Source organism: Ochotona princeps, chromosome 4 (assembly GCF_030435755.1).
Source record: "Ochotona princeps isolate mOchPri1 chromosome 4, mOchPri1.hap1, whole genome shotgun sequence".
Lineage (NCBI taxonomy): Eukaryota > Metazoa > Chordata > Mammalia > Lagomorpha > Ochotonidae > Ochotona > Ochotona princeps.
Genome location: NC_080835.1, coordinates 3,662,170 through 3,677,232, shown reverse-complemented (window position 1 = coordinate 3,677,232; position 15,063 = coordinate 3,662,170). Strand labels below are relative to the sequence as shown.

At 62.9% G+C, this 15,063-nt stretch overlaps 3 protein-coding genes across 4 annotated transcripts; 2 read left to right on the top strand and 1 right to left on the bottom strand.

Moving 5' to 3' along the window:
- Positions 1-271: 271 nt before the first annotated feature.
- RAD9A (RAD9 checkpoint clamp component A) lies at positions 272-5,841 on the top strand. The gene is made up of 11 exons (XM_004598203.2): positions 272-422; positions 505-575; positions 853-981; positions 1,094-1,208; positions 1,299-1,398; positions 3,593-3,705; positions 3,791-3,900; positions 3,986-4,050; positions 4,138-4,251; positions 4,883-5,093; positions 5,175-5,841. Exons 1-11 carry the CDS (start codon positions 389-391, stop codon positions 5,268-5,270), a joined length of 1,158 nt encoding a protein of 385 aa, XP_004598260.1. The 5' UTR covers positions 272-388; the 3' UTR covers positions 5,271-5,841.
- PPP1CA (protein phosphatase 1 catalytic subunit alpha) lies at positions 5,560-9,009 on the bottom strand. The gene is made up of 7 exons (XM_004598205.3): positions 8,851-9,009; positions 7,653-7,784; positions 7,336-7,566; positions 6,958-7,062; positions 6,311-6,534; positions 6,091-6,225; positions 5,560-6,016 (listed from the first exon to the last, which is right to left on the bottom strand). The coding sequence occupies exons 1-7, from the start codon at positions 8,903-8,905 to the stop codon at positions 5,906-5,908; spliced, it is 993 nt and encodes a 330-aa protein (XP_004598262.1). The 5' UTR covers positions 8,906-9,009; the 3' UTR covers positions 5,560-5,905.
- An 821-nt stretch (positions 9,010-9,830) lies between these two features.
- On the top strand, positions 9,831-14,934 carry TBC1D10C (TBC1 domain family member 10C). Of its 2 annotated transcripts, none has more exons than XM_004598207.2 (10): positions 9,831-10,064; positions 10,242-10,487; positions 10,788-10,887; positions 11,022-11,129; positions 11,223-11,329; positions 11,447-11,561; positions 11,772-11,837; positions 11,947-12,136; positions 14,170-14,324; positions 14,493-14,934. In XM_004598207.2, the coding sequence occupies exons 2-10, from the start codon at positions 10,336-10,338 to the stop codon at positions 14,832-14,834; spliced, it is 1,335 nt and encodes a 444-aa protein (XP_004598264.2). In that variant the 5' UTR covers positions 9,831-10,064; positions 10,242-10,335; the 3' UTR covers positions 14,835-14,934. The 2 variants fall into 2 exon arrangements, with proteins under 2 accessions (XP_004598264.2, XP_058518729.1); XM_058662746.1 differs by having other exon boundaries at positions 9,831-10,081.
- The last annotated feature ends 129 nt before the right edge of the window (positions 14,935-15,063 follow it).

The window sequence follows — 15,063 nt, the reverse complement described above, 5'->3', positions numbered from 1 at the left end:
CAGAGGCAGAGGGTGGCGGGAGGGCACAGCGCCCAGGGCCGGTCTGCTGCACCTAGGGAACCAGGCACCAGCAACTCCTTCCACAGGAGGCCCCAGCCTTGCAGAATTGGGGATCCTCTGCCCGCTAGCGCCCCTCCTCATCTGCCCGCATCCCATCTGCCCGCCGGGGTGCCTTCGGGTCACGTGGCGGAGACGGCCCCCAGCCACGGCCGCGTCACGTGACGGCGGCGCCGGCGAGCGTTTTCTCACGTGACGAAGGCGCCCCGCGGTGGCCAATGAGGAGGCGGGAGCAGTGCTGGCGGGGGGCGGGCGCGGGAAGCGCGGGGCGACGGCTGTTCCGGGGACGCGCGGCGGGCCGGCCAGGCCTGGGGTCGGGGCGGCGGGCAGCATGAGGTGCCTGATCACGGGCGGCAACATCAAGGGTGAGTCGGGGCCGAGCTGGCGGCGGGGCACGCGAGCCCGCCAGAGGCGCGCGGCTGATCCGCCCTGCTCTCCACTCCGCAGTGCTGGGCAAGGCCGTCCACTCCCTGTCCCGCATTGGGGACGAACTCTACCTGGAGCCCCTGGAGGACGGGGTGAGGGGTGCGGGCGTGAGGGGGGGTGGCTTGGGCTCCTCGCACAGGCGGGATGGCGGTGGGCAGGTCCCGGGAGTAGTGTCCAGTGTCGGTTGGGAGGTCTGAGTTAGAACCAGGAGGAGGGGCAGGGGGTGCGCCTCTCAGCTGTAAGGGCGGGATAAGCTGGGGTGGGGGCCTCATGGGTCACAGGTGCCGGCCGCCGGCAGGGTCCCAGGTGGGGGAGTGGGCAGCAGCGCGGACTGATGGCGCCGGCGCCTCGCTGTCCTGCCTCCCGCAGCTCTCCCTGCGCACGGTGAACTCCTCGCGCTCGGCCTATGCCTGCTTTCTGTTCGCCCCACTCTTCTTCCAGCAGTACCAGGCGGCCGCCCCGGGCCAGGGCCTTCTGCGCTGTAAGATCCTGATGAAGGTGAGGCCGGACACTCCCTGCCCAGAAGGGCTCGACGGTGGGTGCTGAGGGGGCGAGCTGGGCTTCCTGCGTGCCGGGTGGCTGGCTGATGCGTCTCCCTCACCCCCTGCAGTCCTTCCTGTCCGTCTTCCGCTCGCTGGCGATGCTGGAGAAGACGGTGGAGAGGTGCTGCATCACCCTCAATGGCCTGAGCAGCCGCCTGGTGGTCCAGCTGCACTGCCGGTTTGGTGCGTGGGCGGCGGCAGGCCGGCGGAGGGCGCCCTGCGGGAGGCAGTGGGACTGGGGGATGGCTGCTGAGACCCTGTCTGCCCGTGCAGGGGTGCGGAAGACCCACAACCTGTCCTTCCAGGACTGTGAGTCCCTGCAGGCCGTCTTCGACCCAGCCTCATGCCCCTACAAGCTCTGCGCCCCCGCTCGGTGAGCTCGGGACTGGCCAGCTTCCTCTTAGGCCTCCTTTTCTTAAAAAAAAAAAAAAAAAAAGATTTATTTGAAAAGCAGAATTGGGGCTGGGGGTGCTCTCATCGGCTGGTTCACCGAAATGGTTGCAACGATGGGGACTGAGCCAAACCCAGGACCTTCTGGGTCTCCCACAGGGCACAGGGGCCAGAGCTTCTAGACCACCCCCGCTGCTTTCCCAGGCACCTTGGCAGGGAGTGGGAGAAGTGGAGCAGCCAGGCCCTGGATCTGATGGTGGTTTAAGCTTACTGTACCGCCTCCACCTTGGCTGCAGGCTTTCTGTGGACCTTCAGGATGTCCCCAGCCCCAGGTCCTTGACTGGGTCTCTAGGGGGCCGGCCTCTGCCCCCTCCGCTGGTCTGGCCCTCAGACCCCCCCAGCACTGCTGGCTCAAGCAACTGTGAAGGTCCGGCCCCTCTCTGGTTTGTTCGAACTGCAGGCATCTTGCACCTGAGGGAGGCCCAGTCTCTGCTGAAGGGCCCAAAGGTCGTGCCCAGAAAGATGGTCTGTGAGGGTGGCACTCCACGGGGCATGTAAGACAGGAAAGTGGGCTCTGCTGGAGGTAGGAGGTCCAACAGGAGGAGCAGCTCGGGTGACTCCCACCCCTGCCCTGGCACGGGCTGGCGTCCGGCAGCCCCGGCCCCTCCATGTCCTGTGAATGCAAGATGGGCCCTTCAGGTGTCAACAGCGCTTTCCTGGGCTCTGTGGGGCTGGCGCGGCAGAGAGCGCAGGCTGTCCCCTCAGTCTCCGTTCTAGCACTGTTTCTTCCTTTTTTTTTTTTAAGATTAACTTATTTGTTTTTTATTTTCAAGATTTTTACTTTCAAGATTTACAGAGAAAAGGAGAGCAATAGAGAAAAGACCTTCCATCCGCTGGTTCACTCCCCACACGGCCACAACAGCCAGAGCTGAGCAGATCAGAAGCCAGGAGCTTCTTCCGGGTCTCCCATGCAGCTGCAGGGGCCCAAGGCTTTGGGCCGTCCTCGACTGTTTTCCCAGGCCACAGGCAGGGAGCTGGATGGGAAGTGGGGCCGCCGGGATTAGAACCAGTGCTCAAAAGGGATGCTGCTGTCACAGTAGGCAATTTGACTTCTGTGCCACAATGCCTGATCCCAGTAGCTATTTAGCATGGGCAACTAATTTCAAGTCCATAGAGAAGCAGCGTCCAGCTCCTGCTCCCTGTTGTCTAATAAATAAGTAATGGCAGGAGCTGGGCTGGGAAAGAGCTCTTCCATCCACTGGCTCACTCCCTGGATGGCTGCCACAGCCGAGGCTGAGTCAGGCCCAGCCCAGGGGCTTCCTTCCATCTCCCACGCGGGTGCAGGGACCTAGGGAGCTGCACCCATGTGGGACGGCTGGACTGCTTGTGTGGGATGCTGGTGCTGCAGGTTGCAGCTTAACTGCCGTAGTGTCGGCTCCGCACAGTTGTCTTAAAGCAAATACCTGATCCCGACACAACGGCTCGATGGCTAAATCCTTTTCTTGCATGCACTGGGATACCATATGGACACTGGTTTGTGTCCTGGCTGCTCCATTTCCCATCCAGCTCCTTGTTTGTGACCTGGGAAAGCAGTAGAGGATGGCCCAAGGCCCTGGGACCCTGCACCCATGTGGGAGACCCGGAAGGAGCTCCTGGCTTCAGATGGGCTCAGCTCTGGTTTAGCCGTTGTAGCTGATGTGTGTCCTTAGGTGGTTTAGGCTAAGCCTCCTCCTGTGGTGCTGGCATTCTGTGTGAGTGCCAGCTGCTCCCCTTCCTATCCAGCTCCCTGCTAATGCACCTGTGATGGCAGGGGAGGACAGCCCGAGTCCTTGTCCCGCTGCACCCACATGGGAGACCTGGGCGAGGCTGCTGGGTCCTGCTGGCTCCGGGCTTCAGAACAGTCCTCCTCTGGCTGGTGTGGCCGTTTGGGGAGTGAACCAGCAGATGGAAGATCTGTTTTTCTCCTCTGTGTAACCCTGATTTTCAAATAAATAAGCTTTAAAAAGAAAGAATAAATTGCGGCTTCTAAGGGCGGGTAAGTTGCTCTCCTGTAGTGTCTGGCTTGTTCTCACGCTGGGCTCCACATGTCGCCCTCTGCTGCCCAGGCCATACCAGGCCTGCCTTCCCCAAGGTCAGGCAGAATGCAGTGTAGGAGTCACACACCGCCTTCCTTGCAGGGTCCTGGGGGAGGCCGTACTGCCCTTTCCTCAGGCGCTGTCAGAGGTAACGCTGGGCATTGCTCAGGGGCGCAGAGTCGTGCTGCGCAGCTACCAGGAGGAAGACGAGGCAGGTGAGGTCGGGTCCCAGCCTGGTTGCGATGGGGGGGCTGGGCCAGGATCCCAGGTTCCTGGAGTCCTCCTCCCTGCTCCCCACAGACAGCAACACCAAAACCATGGTGACCGAGATGAGTCTGGGTGAGGCTGACTTCCAGGAGCTGCAGGCCCGAGAAGGGGTGGCTGTTACCTTCTGCCTCAAGGAATTCCGGGTGAGCCCCTATCCCTTCCCCAAGAGCCCCCTGCATGTTACTGGCTGCCAGCCAGGGGACCTCACTGCCCGCCTCTTCCTTCCAGGGGCTCCTGAGCTTTGCTGAGTCAGCTAACCTGCCCCTGAGTGTGCACTTTGATGCTCCAGGCAGGTAATGCCCAGCCTTGACTGGGGGGGGGGGTGCAGGAGACTGGCTGGAGCCCCCCAGCGTGACTGATGGGCCCCATCCCGTACCCAGACCGGCCATCTTCACTGTCGAGGATTCCACACTAGATGGCCACTTTGTCCTGGCCACTCTGTCAGAGGCGGAGGCAGAACTGGAGCCCCGCAGACCCCCGCTCCAGGCTCACAGGTGAGGGTATCCCCCCAGCTGGCTGCTTGCAGCTTCTGCACCTCCCCCCAGCACACTTCCTGTTGGGCTCCCAGGCCCCCACAGGCTCAGCCTTCCTGCTCAGCTGTATTGGTGACCCCTCCCAGCCAGGGAAGCCTCCCCCAGGCCCTGTGGGCTGGCTTCAAAGCTGGCTGGGGCCTCCCCTCAGAGCCTCCTCCCAGGCCCGCCAGGAAAGGATGTGGGGAGGCAGCAGGTGGCTTTGGGAGGAGGGACCCAGCAGAGCTGAAGTAGAGGAAGTTGGGGCTGGCCCCCCGCCCAGCAAGTCCCTGGGCACCCCTACTTTCCAGTTCCTGTCCCACAGGGAGGAGGTGGGGGGAGTGGCCCCTGGTGACCAGCTTGCTGCTCCTCTCCTCCTGCAGGGCTAAGCTAGCACCTGGAATGCCTCCTGTGCACCTCCCCAACACCCACCCACCTGACAGATGCCCGACCCACCTCCTCAGGAAGTGGCCACTTAGCCGTGCCTGCATCCCTTCCTGTCTCCCACCTTAGCGACCCTGAGGTCCCCAAAGTGCTCTGGGAAGCTCCCAGGGGAGGACTGTGCCCACACCTGCCCTCCCCCTCCATCACTTGTGGATGCCGCCTCTGCCCACAGCACTCCCCACCAGGAGGACTTCACCAGTGATGACATGGACGCCTACATGATCGCCATGGAAACCACTGTAGGCAGTGAGGGCTCACGGGTGCTGCCCTCCATCTCTGTTTCCCCTGGTCCTCAGCGCTCTGACAGCCCTGTGTGGTCCTCCGAGGAGGACGGTGATGAAGCTGAGCCTAGTACTATACCTGGGACCCCACCACCCAAGAAGGTAGGGGCAGGGGCTGGTGGCAGAGGCAGGGGCAGGGGAGGGAACAGGTTCCGGGGCTCACACAGCTTCCTGTTCTTCCAGTTCCGCTCCCTGTTCTTCGGCTCCATCCTGACCCCTGCACACTCGCCCCAGGGCCCCAGCCCTGTGCTGGCAGAAGACAGCGATGGGGAGGGCTGACCAGGGCAGTGAGCGGCTGTGCCGGAGCCGGGCTGGGCACCAAGCCGCTGCCTGCCTGCATTGAGCTGGAACTCCTTAGACAAAAGCCCAGTGGGTCCCACCGCATCCCAGCCACACCTCGGGGGTGTCCAGGGCTTTCCCTAATACTCCAGCTCTGGGTTGGAATTCTAAGAACCTCTGAACCCAAGTGTGTGACAGAGGCTGTTGTGGCCGGACCTGCATCTGGTGGAGTTGGGTTTCCTGGCAGCTGCCAGGCTTAGTTTGGAACAAGGGAGACGGAGGCCGTGGCGAGAATCCAGCTTCGACCTTTATTCAAGAGACCAGACAGGTTGCCCCAGGATGCGGCCACCAGCCCGGCAGCCCAGCAAGACTGGAGCCCTGTGACCTGGCCTACTGTTGCCCTGAGCTGCAGCCTTAGCCCCGGGACCCTGCTTGCAGCCTCTGCAGGTGCAGGCAAAGGAACCCTGGGGATCGGATGCTGCTATTGATTCATTAAAAAAACAAACAAAAAACACCAGGGTTCCGTGCTCCCCATGGTGGGCAGCCCTGGGCTGCCTACTTCCTGTACAATCCATCCATTGTCAGGGGCGGGGCCGTGCTTGGAGGCCATCGGGGGCGGGGGCCGCACGCAGAGGCTACTTCTTGGCTTTGGCAGAGTTGCGTGGTGGGGTGATGGGCCGGCCTCCGGGGTTCAGGCCACTGAACTGCCCATACTTGCCCTTGTTCTTGTCTGCGGGCTTGAGGATCTGCAAGACACAACAGGTCAGGCTTGCGGGCCGCTCCCAGCCTGGGCCCGGGGCCCCTCCTTGCTCACTCATACCTGGAAGGAGCACATGAGGGTCTCGTCCACACTCATCATGGCGCCTGCGTTGTCAAACTCGCCGCAGTAGTTGGGAGCTGAGAACAGGGTCACCAGCTGCCGCTTGGCAAAGAACTCATAGCCGTCCTCTACCACCTGTGGATGCGGGTGGTCAGTCCCACGGCTGTGGTGCTTGCCGCTCCGCTCCAGCCCGCCCTGAACCCTACACACTCCCATCCACCTGATGTGCGCGGCAGATGAGGTCTAGGTCATGCTTGTGCAGGAACTTGGCCACCACCTCGGCACCGAAGGTAAAGGAGACCCCGCGGTCATTCTCGCCCCAGCCCTGCACATCCTTGTCCGGGTCAGACCACAGCAAGTCGCAGAGCAGGCCCTGGTCAGGCACGTCCGTGGGCCGCATGATGCGCCGGATCTGCTCCATGGACTGCAGGTCGGGGGACAAGCCTAGGGGGTGGACAGAGTCAGGACCTCAGGCCCCTCCCTTCCCAGGGCTGGGGTCCCCGCTGCTGCTCCACCCAACTCCTGCTGAAGGAGGCCCAAGTATGAGACCTGGAAGAAGTTCCGGCTCCCACCTTTGGCTAGGCCTGGCTGGCCCAGCCATCGTGGCTGTCGGAAGTAAACCAGCAGATGGAAGATTTCTTTGTAACTCAGCCTTCCCAAGGAATCCATCTTTTACAAATAAGCAAACAAGGCCTGCTCCTCTTGGGAGGCTGTCAGCCTTGCCCTTCCCGGGGCAACACAGCATGTCCTGGTCCCAGTGGCCACCCTCGCAGGGCTAGTGTGCTCCATGCAGGATGCCAAAGGCAGGGCCCAGCAGGGACAAGAGGACACAGCCCACAGCTGGCAGTCTTGGCCCCTCTGCCTCACCTCCATGGCAGCAGAAGATCTTCTCGTCCACGATGGCCGCGATGGGCAGGCAGTTGAAGCAGTCAGTGAAGGTCTTCCACAGCTTGATGTTGTAGCGCCGCTTGCCTGTCAGAGGGACGCAGTCATGGCCCTGTCCTCAGCACAGCAGTCTACCTGCCACAGCACCTAACCCCAGGTCCCCACACCCTGGGATCGGAGCCCCCAAGCTATGGATGCACAGAGGCCTTGCGGGAGGTGTCCGCCCATCTCCCTATGCCAGGGCAGGCTGGACAGACAGGCATTGCCTGGGCAGAGGGGGAGCACTGGCAGCAAGGACAGGTGGCTTGGCAAGGTGGGGATCCCAGGGAGGGGGGACGCAGGTGCCCCAAGGCTACTCACACTCATCGTAGAAGCCGTAGATGCGGTTGATGCTGGCACATTCGTGGTTGCCGCGCAGAAGGAAGAAGTTCTCGGGGTACTTGATTTTGTAGGCCAGCAGCAGGCAGATGGTCTCCAGTGACTGTTTACCCCGGTCCACGTAGTCGCCCAGGAACAGGTAGTTGCTCTCAGGGGGAAAGCCTCCGTACTCGAAGAGTCGCAGGAGGTCGTAGTACTGCCCGTGGATGTCACCTGTGGGCAGGAGACCCCAGTGAGTGGCAGTGTGGGGGCCCGGGCGTGGCGCAGGAGGAGATGCAGGGACGGGGGAAGGCGCTCACCACAGATCTTGAGGGGCGCCTCCAGCTCCAGCAGAATGGGTTGGCTCAGGAAGATCTCTCGGGATTTGAGGCACAGACCCCGGATCTCGTTCTCTGTCAGCTGCACATTCTTTCCAGGCCGTGAGCCCTGCACTAGGGGGGCGGCATAGGGTTGAGCACCCCAACCTTAAGACAGGAGGTGAGGGGGGTGACCATGAACCCTGCACTGGGGGGGACTGGCATGGGGTTGCGCACCCGAACCCCAAGACAGGAGGTGAGGGGGTGACCACGAACCCTGCACCTGGGGGGGGCTGGCATGGGGTTGAGCACCCCAACCCCAAGACAGGAGGTGAGGGGGGTGACCACGAACCCTGCACTGTGGGGGAAGCATAGGGTTGCGCACCCCAACCCCAGGACAGGAGATGAGGGGGTGACCATGAACCCTGCACTGGGGGGGCTGGCATGGGGTTGTGCACCCCAATCCCAGGACAGGAGGTGAGGGGGTGACCACGAACCCTGCACCTGGGGAGGGCTGGCATGGGGTTGAGCACCCCAACCCCAAGACAGGAGATGAGGAGGGGGTGACCATGAACCCTGCACTGGGGGGGCTGGCATGGGGTTGTGCACCCCAATCCCAGGACAGGAGGTGAGGGGGGTGACCACGAACCCTGCACCTGGGGGGGGCTGGCATGGGGTTGAGCACCCCAACCCCAGGACAGGAGATGAGGAGGGAGGTGACCGTGAACCCTGCACTGGGGGACCCCAGTATGGGGTTAAGCACCCCAACCCCAAGACAGGAGGCAGGTGACTCGGGCAACCCTCGCCCCTGCTCACACACAGGCACCTGCGGGGGCGCCCGGGCCTCCTGGGATTGGGGGCTGGAGGCAGGCAGCCGGCACGGCGCTTTCCATGGGCGCCGCCTCGAGTCTCCCCAAGCGGGACCCCAGCCCCTCACGGGGGGACGGCGGTGCGCACGGGGACGGCGGCCGTCACCCAACCCCCGAGGGCGCGCCCCAAAGCCCGGAGCGGGCCCCCCGCCTCCCGGGGGCGGCTATGGCCGCGGGACCTCGCGGCACCCCGTCCCCGCCCAGTGCAAGCTGGCCCCGGGAGGGGCAGGCTCGCCCGCGCGCCACTTCCGGGCCGGGGGCCCCTGGGGACCCCGCGAATTGGAAGGTCCCCGGGACGCGGCGGGAGCGGCCCTCCCTCCGCCTCCGCCTACCTTCCAGCAGGCGCCCGATGATCGAGTCCAGGTTGAGCTTCTCGCTGTCGGACATGGCGGCGCCGCCGCTCCGGCCCAGCAGCTCCGGGCCCACTCCGGCCTCCCGCCCGCCCGCAGCCGCCTCCTTCCGGCCAGGCTCTGCTTCCGCCGCCCCGGGCCGCCCCCGGCCGGCCGAGCGCCCCGCCTTCCCGCCGCACCCCGCGCTCGGGCGCCCCCTCCGGACGAGCGGCGCAGCGGCGCGGGAGGCGGAGCTTCGGCCGACGGGGCGGAGCTGCCGGGGCGGGGCAGATTCTGGACCCGCCTCTCCCGGAGGTCCCGCCCACTTCGTTTCGGCTCACACGGGACCGGAAGCAGAGTGGAAGTTGTTTTTCTCCGCAAGGCGGTTTCTGCCTTGCCCACCCCTGCCCTGGGTGGGAGGGTGCTGCAGAAAACACGGCCACAACCATCTCCCCGGACCCTGGGGACTCAGCTAGCAAGGGACTGCCACCCCCCATGCTCAGGCAGCTCAGAGGCCCCCGGGACACCTGTCCCTAGTGCACAATGGCCCTGAGTCCCAGCAGGGCCTTGGAAGGCACAAGGTACTGCTGTGCCTGGCTGCACGTTGTTGTTTTTTTTTTATAAGACTTATTTATTTTTATTACAAAGTCAGATATACAGAGAGGAGAGACAGAGAGGAAGATTTTCCATCCGATGATTCACTCCCCAAGTGAGCGCAACGGCCGGTGCTGTGGCAATCCGAAGTTAGGAGCTTGGAACCTCCTCCAGGTCTCCCACACGGGTGCAGGATCCCAAGGTTTTGGGCTGTCTACAACTGCTTTCCCAGTCCACAAGCAGGGAGCTGGATGGGGAGTTGAGCTGCTGGGATTAGAACTGGTGCCCATATGGAATCCCGGGGTGTTCAAGGCGAGGAGGACTTTAGCCGCTAGGCCACACCGCCGGGCCCTGGCTGCATGTTGTAAAGAGGAAGTGTTGAATCCTTAAGAATTCTTAGGCTGGTACCCTGGGTTGAGGCAGCTTAGAACTGTCAACACATCCATCACAGCATCTCCATGGCAACCACTGGCCTGGGAGAGGATGGGAGGAGCTGGTGGTTCTGGGGCACCAGGGCAGGCAGGAAGAACCTCTGAGAGGAAGGGGTGACACTCCCCCCAACACACACGCACACTTGGGAGGGGCCCCCAGCCGCCGCTGTGAGGAGGAAGTGGGAGGAGGAGGTGAGGTGCCGCTGGAGGTGAGCTGGGTCGTGGTGGGGACGGGGCCGGGCCTGGGGCTGAATGCCCAGGCCTGGCCTGTTGGGGCTTTAGGGCGCCCCTCTGCCCACCACCATCTCCCATCCACCAGTGGGAGGGTTGGTGACAGACCCTGAAACTTTCCCTTCCCCCACCCAACAGCTGGGCCCCAGCACTGGGGACCTGGGGAGGGGCCCCTCCCGCTGTCTGTCCTCCAGTCTTTGCAGCCTGTGGCCTTGGGGGTGCTGGGCTCGCCATGGCCCGAGCCCTTGGAGAGGAGCTGGGGCAGCCTTCCGAGGTGCAAGACGACTCGAGCTCCTTGGGGTCTGACTCGGAGCTGAGCGGACCCGGCCCATACCGCCAGGCTGACCGCTATGGCTTCATCGGGGGCAGCTCAGCAGAGGCAGGGTAAGTGAGGCTCGGGGGAGTCAGGGTAGAAGGCTGGGCTCTGTCCAGCCAGCTGCCTGGGCATTCATGTTCCCTGTCCCAAGAGGTGACCGCTCCCAGCATCTCCCCCAGCCACACCCACTCAGCCCTCAGCCTCTGTCTCTGCCCTCCATACAGGCCATGGCTCTTCTTGTCTCTGGGAGGGGGCTTGCCAGAGATTCCCCTAGAACTGTGAGCCCTGGGCGGGGCTCACCTGGGTGGCCAGGAGGGGGCGCAGGTGTGGCTGCCTGGAGCCTGGACACCTGTGCCCTGTGCCCCCAGGACAGACCACCCCCCAGCAGAGCTGATCCGGCAGCGGGAGATGCAGTGGGTGGAGATGACCTTGCACTGGGAGAAAACCATGTCCCGGCGCTATAAGAAGGTAAGGGGAGAGGCCTTCCCCTCTGCCCGCCCCTCCACACCAGGCACCTGCTGGCTTTGTTGCTGGCCCCCTGCACCCACAGTGCCCCCCCCAGCTGCTGAGAAGCCACACCCAGGGACCCGCCTCTCCTCTAGGTGAAGCTGCAGTGTCGTAAGGGCATCCCATCGGCCCTACGGGCCCGCTGCTGGCCCCTGCTGTGCGGGGCCCACGTGTGTCAGAGGGAGCAACCCGGCACCTACCAGGTGAGGGGTGGGCAGGTCTGCCACCACCACCTGCCTCTCCCGGAGAGCCTGGCCACACCGAGCCCTTACGCCACCTTCCTGCCGGCCCTGCAGAAGCTGGTGGAGGCCCCCGGCGACCCACAGTGGATGGAGACCATTGGCAGGGACCTGCACCGCCAGTTCCCCTTGCACGAGATGTTTGTGTCACCCCAGGGGCACGGGTACGAGGCCGGCAATGCCCAGGGACGCTCGTTATGCCCGATCTCCGAGGGTCACCGAGGGCGGGATGGGGCGTGCCAGTGTCTGGGAGCTGGCCCTGATGGGGTCTCCTGGCACAGGCAGCAGGGGCTCCTGCAGGTGCTCAAGGCCTACACCCTGTACCGGCCTGACCTGGGCTACTGCCAGGCCCAGGGCCCCGTGGCCGCTGTGCTACTCATGCACTTGCCCCCGGAGGTGAGTAGACTGGTGACCCAGGAAGCCCTGGCATGACCGTGACCCCTGACCCTAGTGACCCCAGAAACCCTCAAGCCCACCTCCCCCACCCCCCCTGCAGACCCTTTTTCTCTCGGGCAGACACTGTGCAGTGTCCCCTCCCTGTCACCCCCTGCCTGGTCCCTGTGTTGAGGTTGGGAGAACTCTCAGGCCTGTGCCCTGCCCCCCCAGGAGGCCTTCTGGTGCCTGGTACAGATATGTGAGGTCTACCTCCCTGGCTACTACGGGCCCCAAATGGTAAGGGGCTGGGGCTGGTAGGGCGGGGCAGTGAGGGGGTGTGGAGGCAAAGGCGTGGGAGCAGAGGTCCTGGGGCACCTGCCAGCCATGCTGACGGCCCTGGCCGCAGGAGGCCGTGCACCTGGATGCTGAGGTGTTCACAGCCCTGCTGCGCCGGCTGCTTCCACGTGTGTACAAGCACCTGCAGCAGGTGGGCGTCGGACCCCTGCTCTACCTGCCCGAGTGGTTCCTGTGTGTCTTCGCTCGCTCCCTGCCTTTCCCCACCGTGCTGCGCGTCTGGGATGCCTTTCTCAGTGAGGGTGAGTGGTGTGTGCGTGTTGGGGGGTGGACGCCAGCTCACTCTGCCGGGCAACTGTCCCCTGTGGCTCTCGTGTGGCCCTCGGGTGAGCTGCAGGCATGTGTGGCCTGGCTCAGGAGAAGCAGCCCAGCCCCTGGCTCTGGCTCGTCACCAGGGGAACGACTGCCCTCCCCTTCCCCTTAGGAGGGCTGCAGTCAGGCAGCTTTGGGCTGAAAGTGGACATGTGGGATGCATGGAGGCCCATGTGGCGGGGAGACTGGGTGAGGCTGTGGCTGCCCGGCCAGGAGGGGCACGATTCTGCTTTCCCAGGAAAACCTGGGTGACTGACACCTCTGTTCTTATGGAGTGTGGGGGGCTGGATCCAAATCCGTGGGGTCTGTGTGTTGCATCCAGCCTGAGCCTCTGCTCAAGAAGTGCAGCCCAGACAGCTCTGCTGGGCAGCAAAGTTCATTGAGGAGGCAGGCAAACCAACCAGCTGGGGCCAGCTCTCCTTTCCTTCAAAGAGTGACCCTGAGCTGAGGGTTAGGTGGGTTTTTATAAAGAGTGAGTTATACAGCCCGGGAGGCAGGTGAGTTGGACAGCCACAGGAGGCTGCCCTGGGGGACAGTGGGTGGCCTCGGGCAGCCACAGGAGGCAGCCATAGGAACAATGGGTGAATAAATCATGCAGCATAGATTCCTGGAGCTGTGGGTTGCTGGCAGGGCATGTTAGCCCAGTGATCTGGCCCACAAAGCAGGAAACTGGCAAAGCGTTTTGTACAGCAGCATAAAGAGCAGGTTAGCAAACTTATGCAGGCCTGAACCAAAGTGACTCCATCTTGAGACTGGATTTTACATGTGCCATGGAGACGGTAAAGCAAATGCGATGACAGGGTCTGGTGCGCTGTGTGTGTGTGTAGGGGGAGGCATGGTGGGGAACAGAGCCAAGCTTTAGACTCTAGGACTTACTGGGGCTTATTATTATTATTTATTAGAATGATTTTATCATGATGATGATTTGAAAGGCAGAGTTGCAAAGAGAGACAGAGAAATCTTTTTTTAAAGATTTATTTGAAAATTTTTATTGGAAAGTCAGAGAGGAGGAGAGACAGGAAAATCCTCCATCCGTTTGATTCACTCCCCAAGCGGCCACAATGGCTGGAGCTGTGCCGATCCGAAGCCAGGGGCTCGGAGCCTCTTCCAGGACTCCCATGCAGGTGCAGGGCCCCAAGGCTTTTGGGCTGACCTCTTTCCCAGGACACAAGCAGGGAGCTGGATGGGAAGTGGGGCTGCCGGGATTAGAACTGGCACCCATACGGGATCCCGATGCATGCAAGGTGAGGACTTTAGCCGCTAAGCTACTGTGTTGGGTTCCAGAAAAATTTTTTATCTACTATTTCACCCCCCATCCAACACCCCCCAATGGCCACAGTCAGGAGCCAGGAACTCCATCTGAGTCTCCCATATGGATGCTGGGGCCCAAGAACTTGGGCTGTCCTCCACTGCATACCCAGGCTATCAGCAGGGAGCTGGATGGGGAGTGGTGCAGTTAGGACTTGTATGGGAAGCTGGTGTCATAGGCAGTGACCTAACCCATTTTGCAACAACGCCAGCCCTTGGTTTTCTGAAATTTGCTTCTTCCCGACTGTTAGAGCCAGGGCCACGGGCCAGGTCACCAGCCCTATGTCACCTGCCTTCCAGCTTCAGACTCAGGGAGGGGCCTGACCACGTGGCTGAGGGAGTCGCTCCTCACACAGATTACACACGCCCCAGGCCTTGGAGATCCCCTGGCTGCTTTTTAGCAGGCCAGAGGTCACCAGGAAGGGGTCTTGAGAGTGCAGGATAGGTCCACAGTCACACACACACACACACACACAAACATTATGCTGTTGGGGTAGGGCAGAGAAGATGGCCTGACCTTAGTGGACACCCATCTGCCCTGCTCCAACCTGGAGGGTACAGAAATAGGACTGGGTCCAGGTGTAGACCCGAGGAGGGGCTGGGCTGGTCCTGTGAGTGAATGATGCCCCCCTTCCCTGCCCCTCTTGGCTGACAGGTGCCAAGGTCCTGTTCCGAGTGGGGCTAACACTGGTGCGCCTGGCGCTGGGCACAGCAGAGCAGCGCACTGCCTGCCCTGGGCTCCTGGAGACACTTGGTGCCCTCAGAGCCATCCCGCCTTCGCAGCTGCAGGAGGAGGGCTTCATGGCACAGGTGGGTAACATGCCTTCCCCTCGCATTGGCCTGCAGAGAGCCTCTGTGTGTGTGTGTGTGTGTGCACCCCTGCGCCCTCAGCCACTTCCTGGGGCTGTGTGCCCCCCCCCACCCTGATGTCACCACTTCCTGCCTCCTTCAAGCTCATCTGCGGTCGCTCCCTGACAGGTGCATGGTGTGGCCCTGTCTGAGCGGGACCTGCAGCGGGAGACGCGGGTCCAGCTGGCCCAGCTGGCCGAGGCAGCACCGGGACCGCCCCCCAGGCCACGTCTCCCTGGGGCCCGAGCCATCTTCGAGGCCCAGCAGCTGGCAGGTGCACAAGGAGGCTCCCAGCCTGAGGTGCCCCGCATTGTGGTACAGCCCCCTGAGGAGCCTACGCCCAACCGGCGCAAACCCCAGACGCGGGGTAAGACTTTCCACGGGCTCCTGATGCGGGCCCGGGGCCCGCCCATCGAAGGCCCGCCTAGGGCCCACCGTGGCTCCACCTCCTTCCTGGACACCCGCTTCTGAGGGTGCCACGGACCCCATCCTCCCCACCCACCCAGGGCCAAGCTGATGCCAGCCGCCGCAAACGGGGACCCTGGTCAAGGTGTTTCTCTCGGGTGGGAACCCAGACTGGCTCCTCTCTCTCCCTCCCGGGGGCTTGTCCAGGGTCAAAGCCAACACCAAGGGAGGGGCAGTGAGGCGTCCCGAAAGCGCTGCTAGGACACCTGGAATAAAGTTGGGCCGAGCAGATACT

Bases quoted from the DNA above. Each gene is read 5' to 3' on its own strand.
- PPP1CA (XM_004598205.3), bottom strand. From the start codon at position 8,905: ATGTCCGACAGCGAGAAGCTCAACCTGGACTCGATCATCGGGCGCCTG. The intron at 7,785-8,850 runs GTAGGCGGAGGC...CCGCCCCCCTAG, and splicing joins CATCGGGCGCCTGCTGGAAG to TGCAGGGCTCACGGCCTGGA. The intron at 6,535-6,957 runs GTGAGGCAGAGG...TCCACCCCCTAG, and splicing joins GATCTTCTGCTGCCATGGAG to GCTTGTCCCCCGACCTGCAG.
- RAD9A (XM_004598203.2), top strand. From the start codon at position 389: ATGAGGTGCCTGATCACGGGCGGCAACATCAAGG. The intron at 423-504 runs GTGAGTCGGGGC...TCCACTCCGCAG, and splicing joins CACGGGCGGCAACATCAAGG to TGCTGGGCAAGGCCGTCCAC. The intron at 982-1,093 runs GTGAGGCCGGAC...CACCCCCTGCAG, and splicing joins GCTGTAAGATCCTGATGAAG to TCCTTCCTGTCCGTCTTCCG.
- TBC1D10C (XM_004598207.2), top strand. From the start codon at position 10,336: ATGGCCCGAGCCCTTGGAGAGGAGCTGGGGCAGCCTTCCGAGGTGCAA. The intron at 11,562-11,771 runs GTGAGTAGACTG...CTGCCCCCCCAG, and splicing joins TCATGCACTTGCCCCCGGAG to GAGGCCTTCTGGTGCCTGGT. The intron at 14,325-14,492 runs GTGGGTAACATG...GCTCCCTGACAG, and splicing joins AGGAGGGCTTCATGGCACAG to GTGCATGGTGTGGCCCTGTC.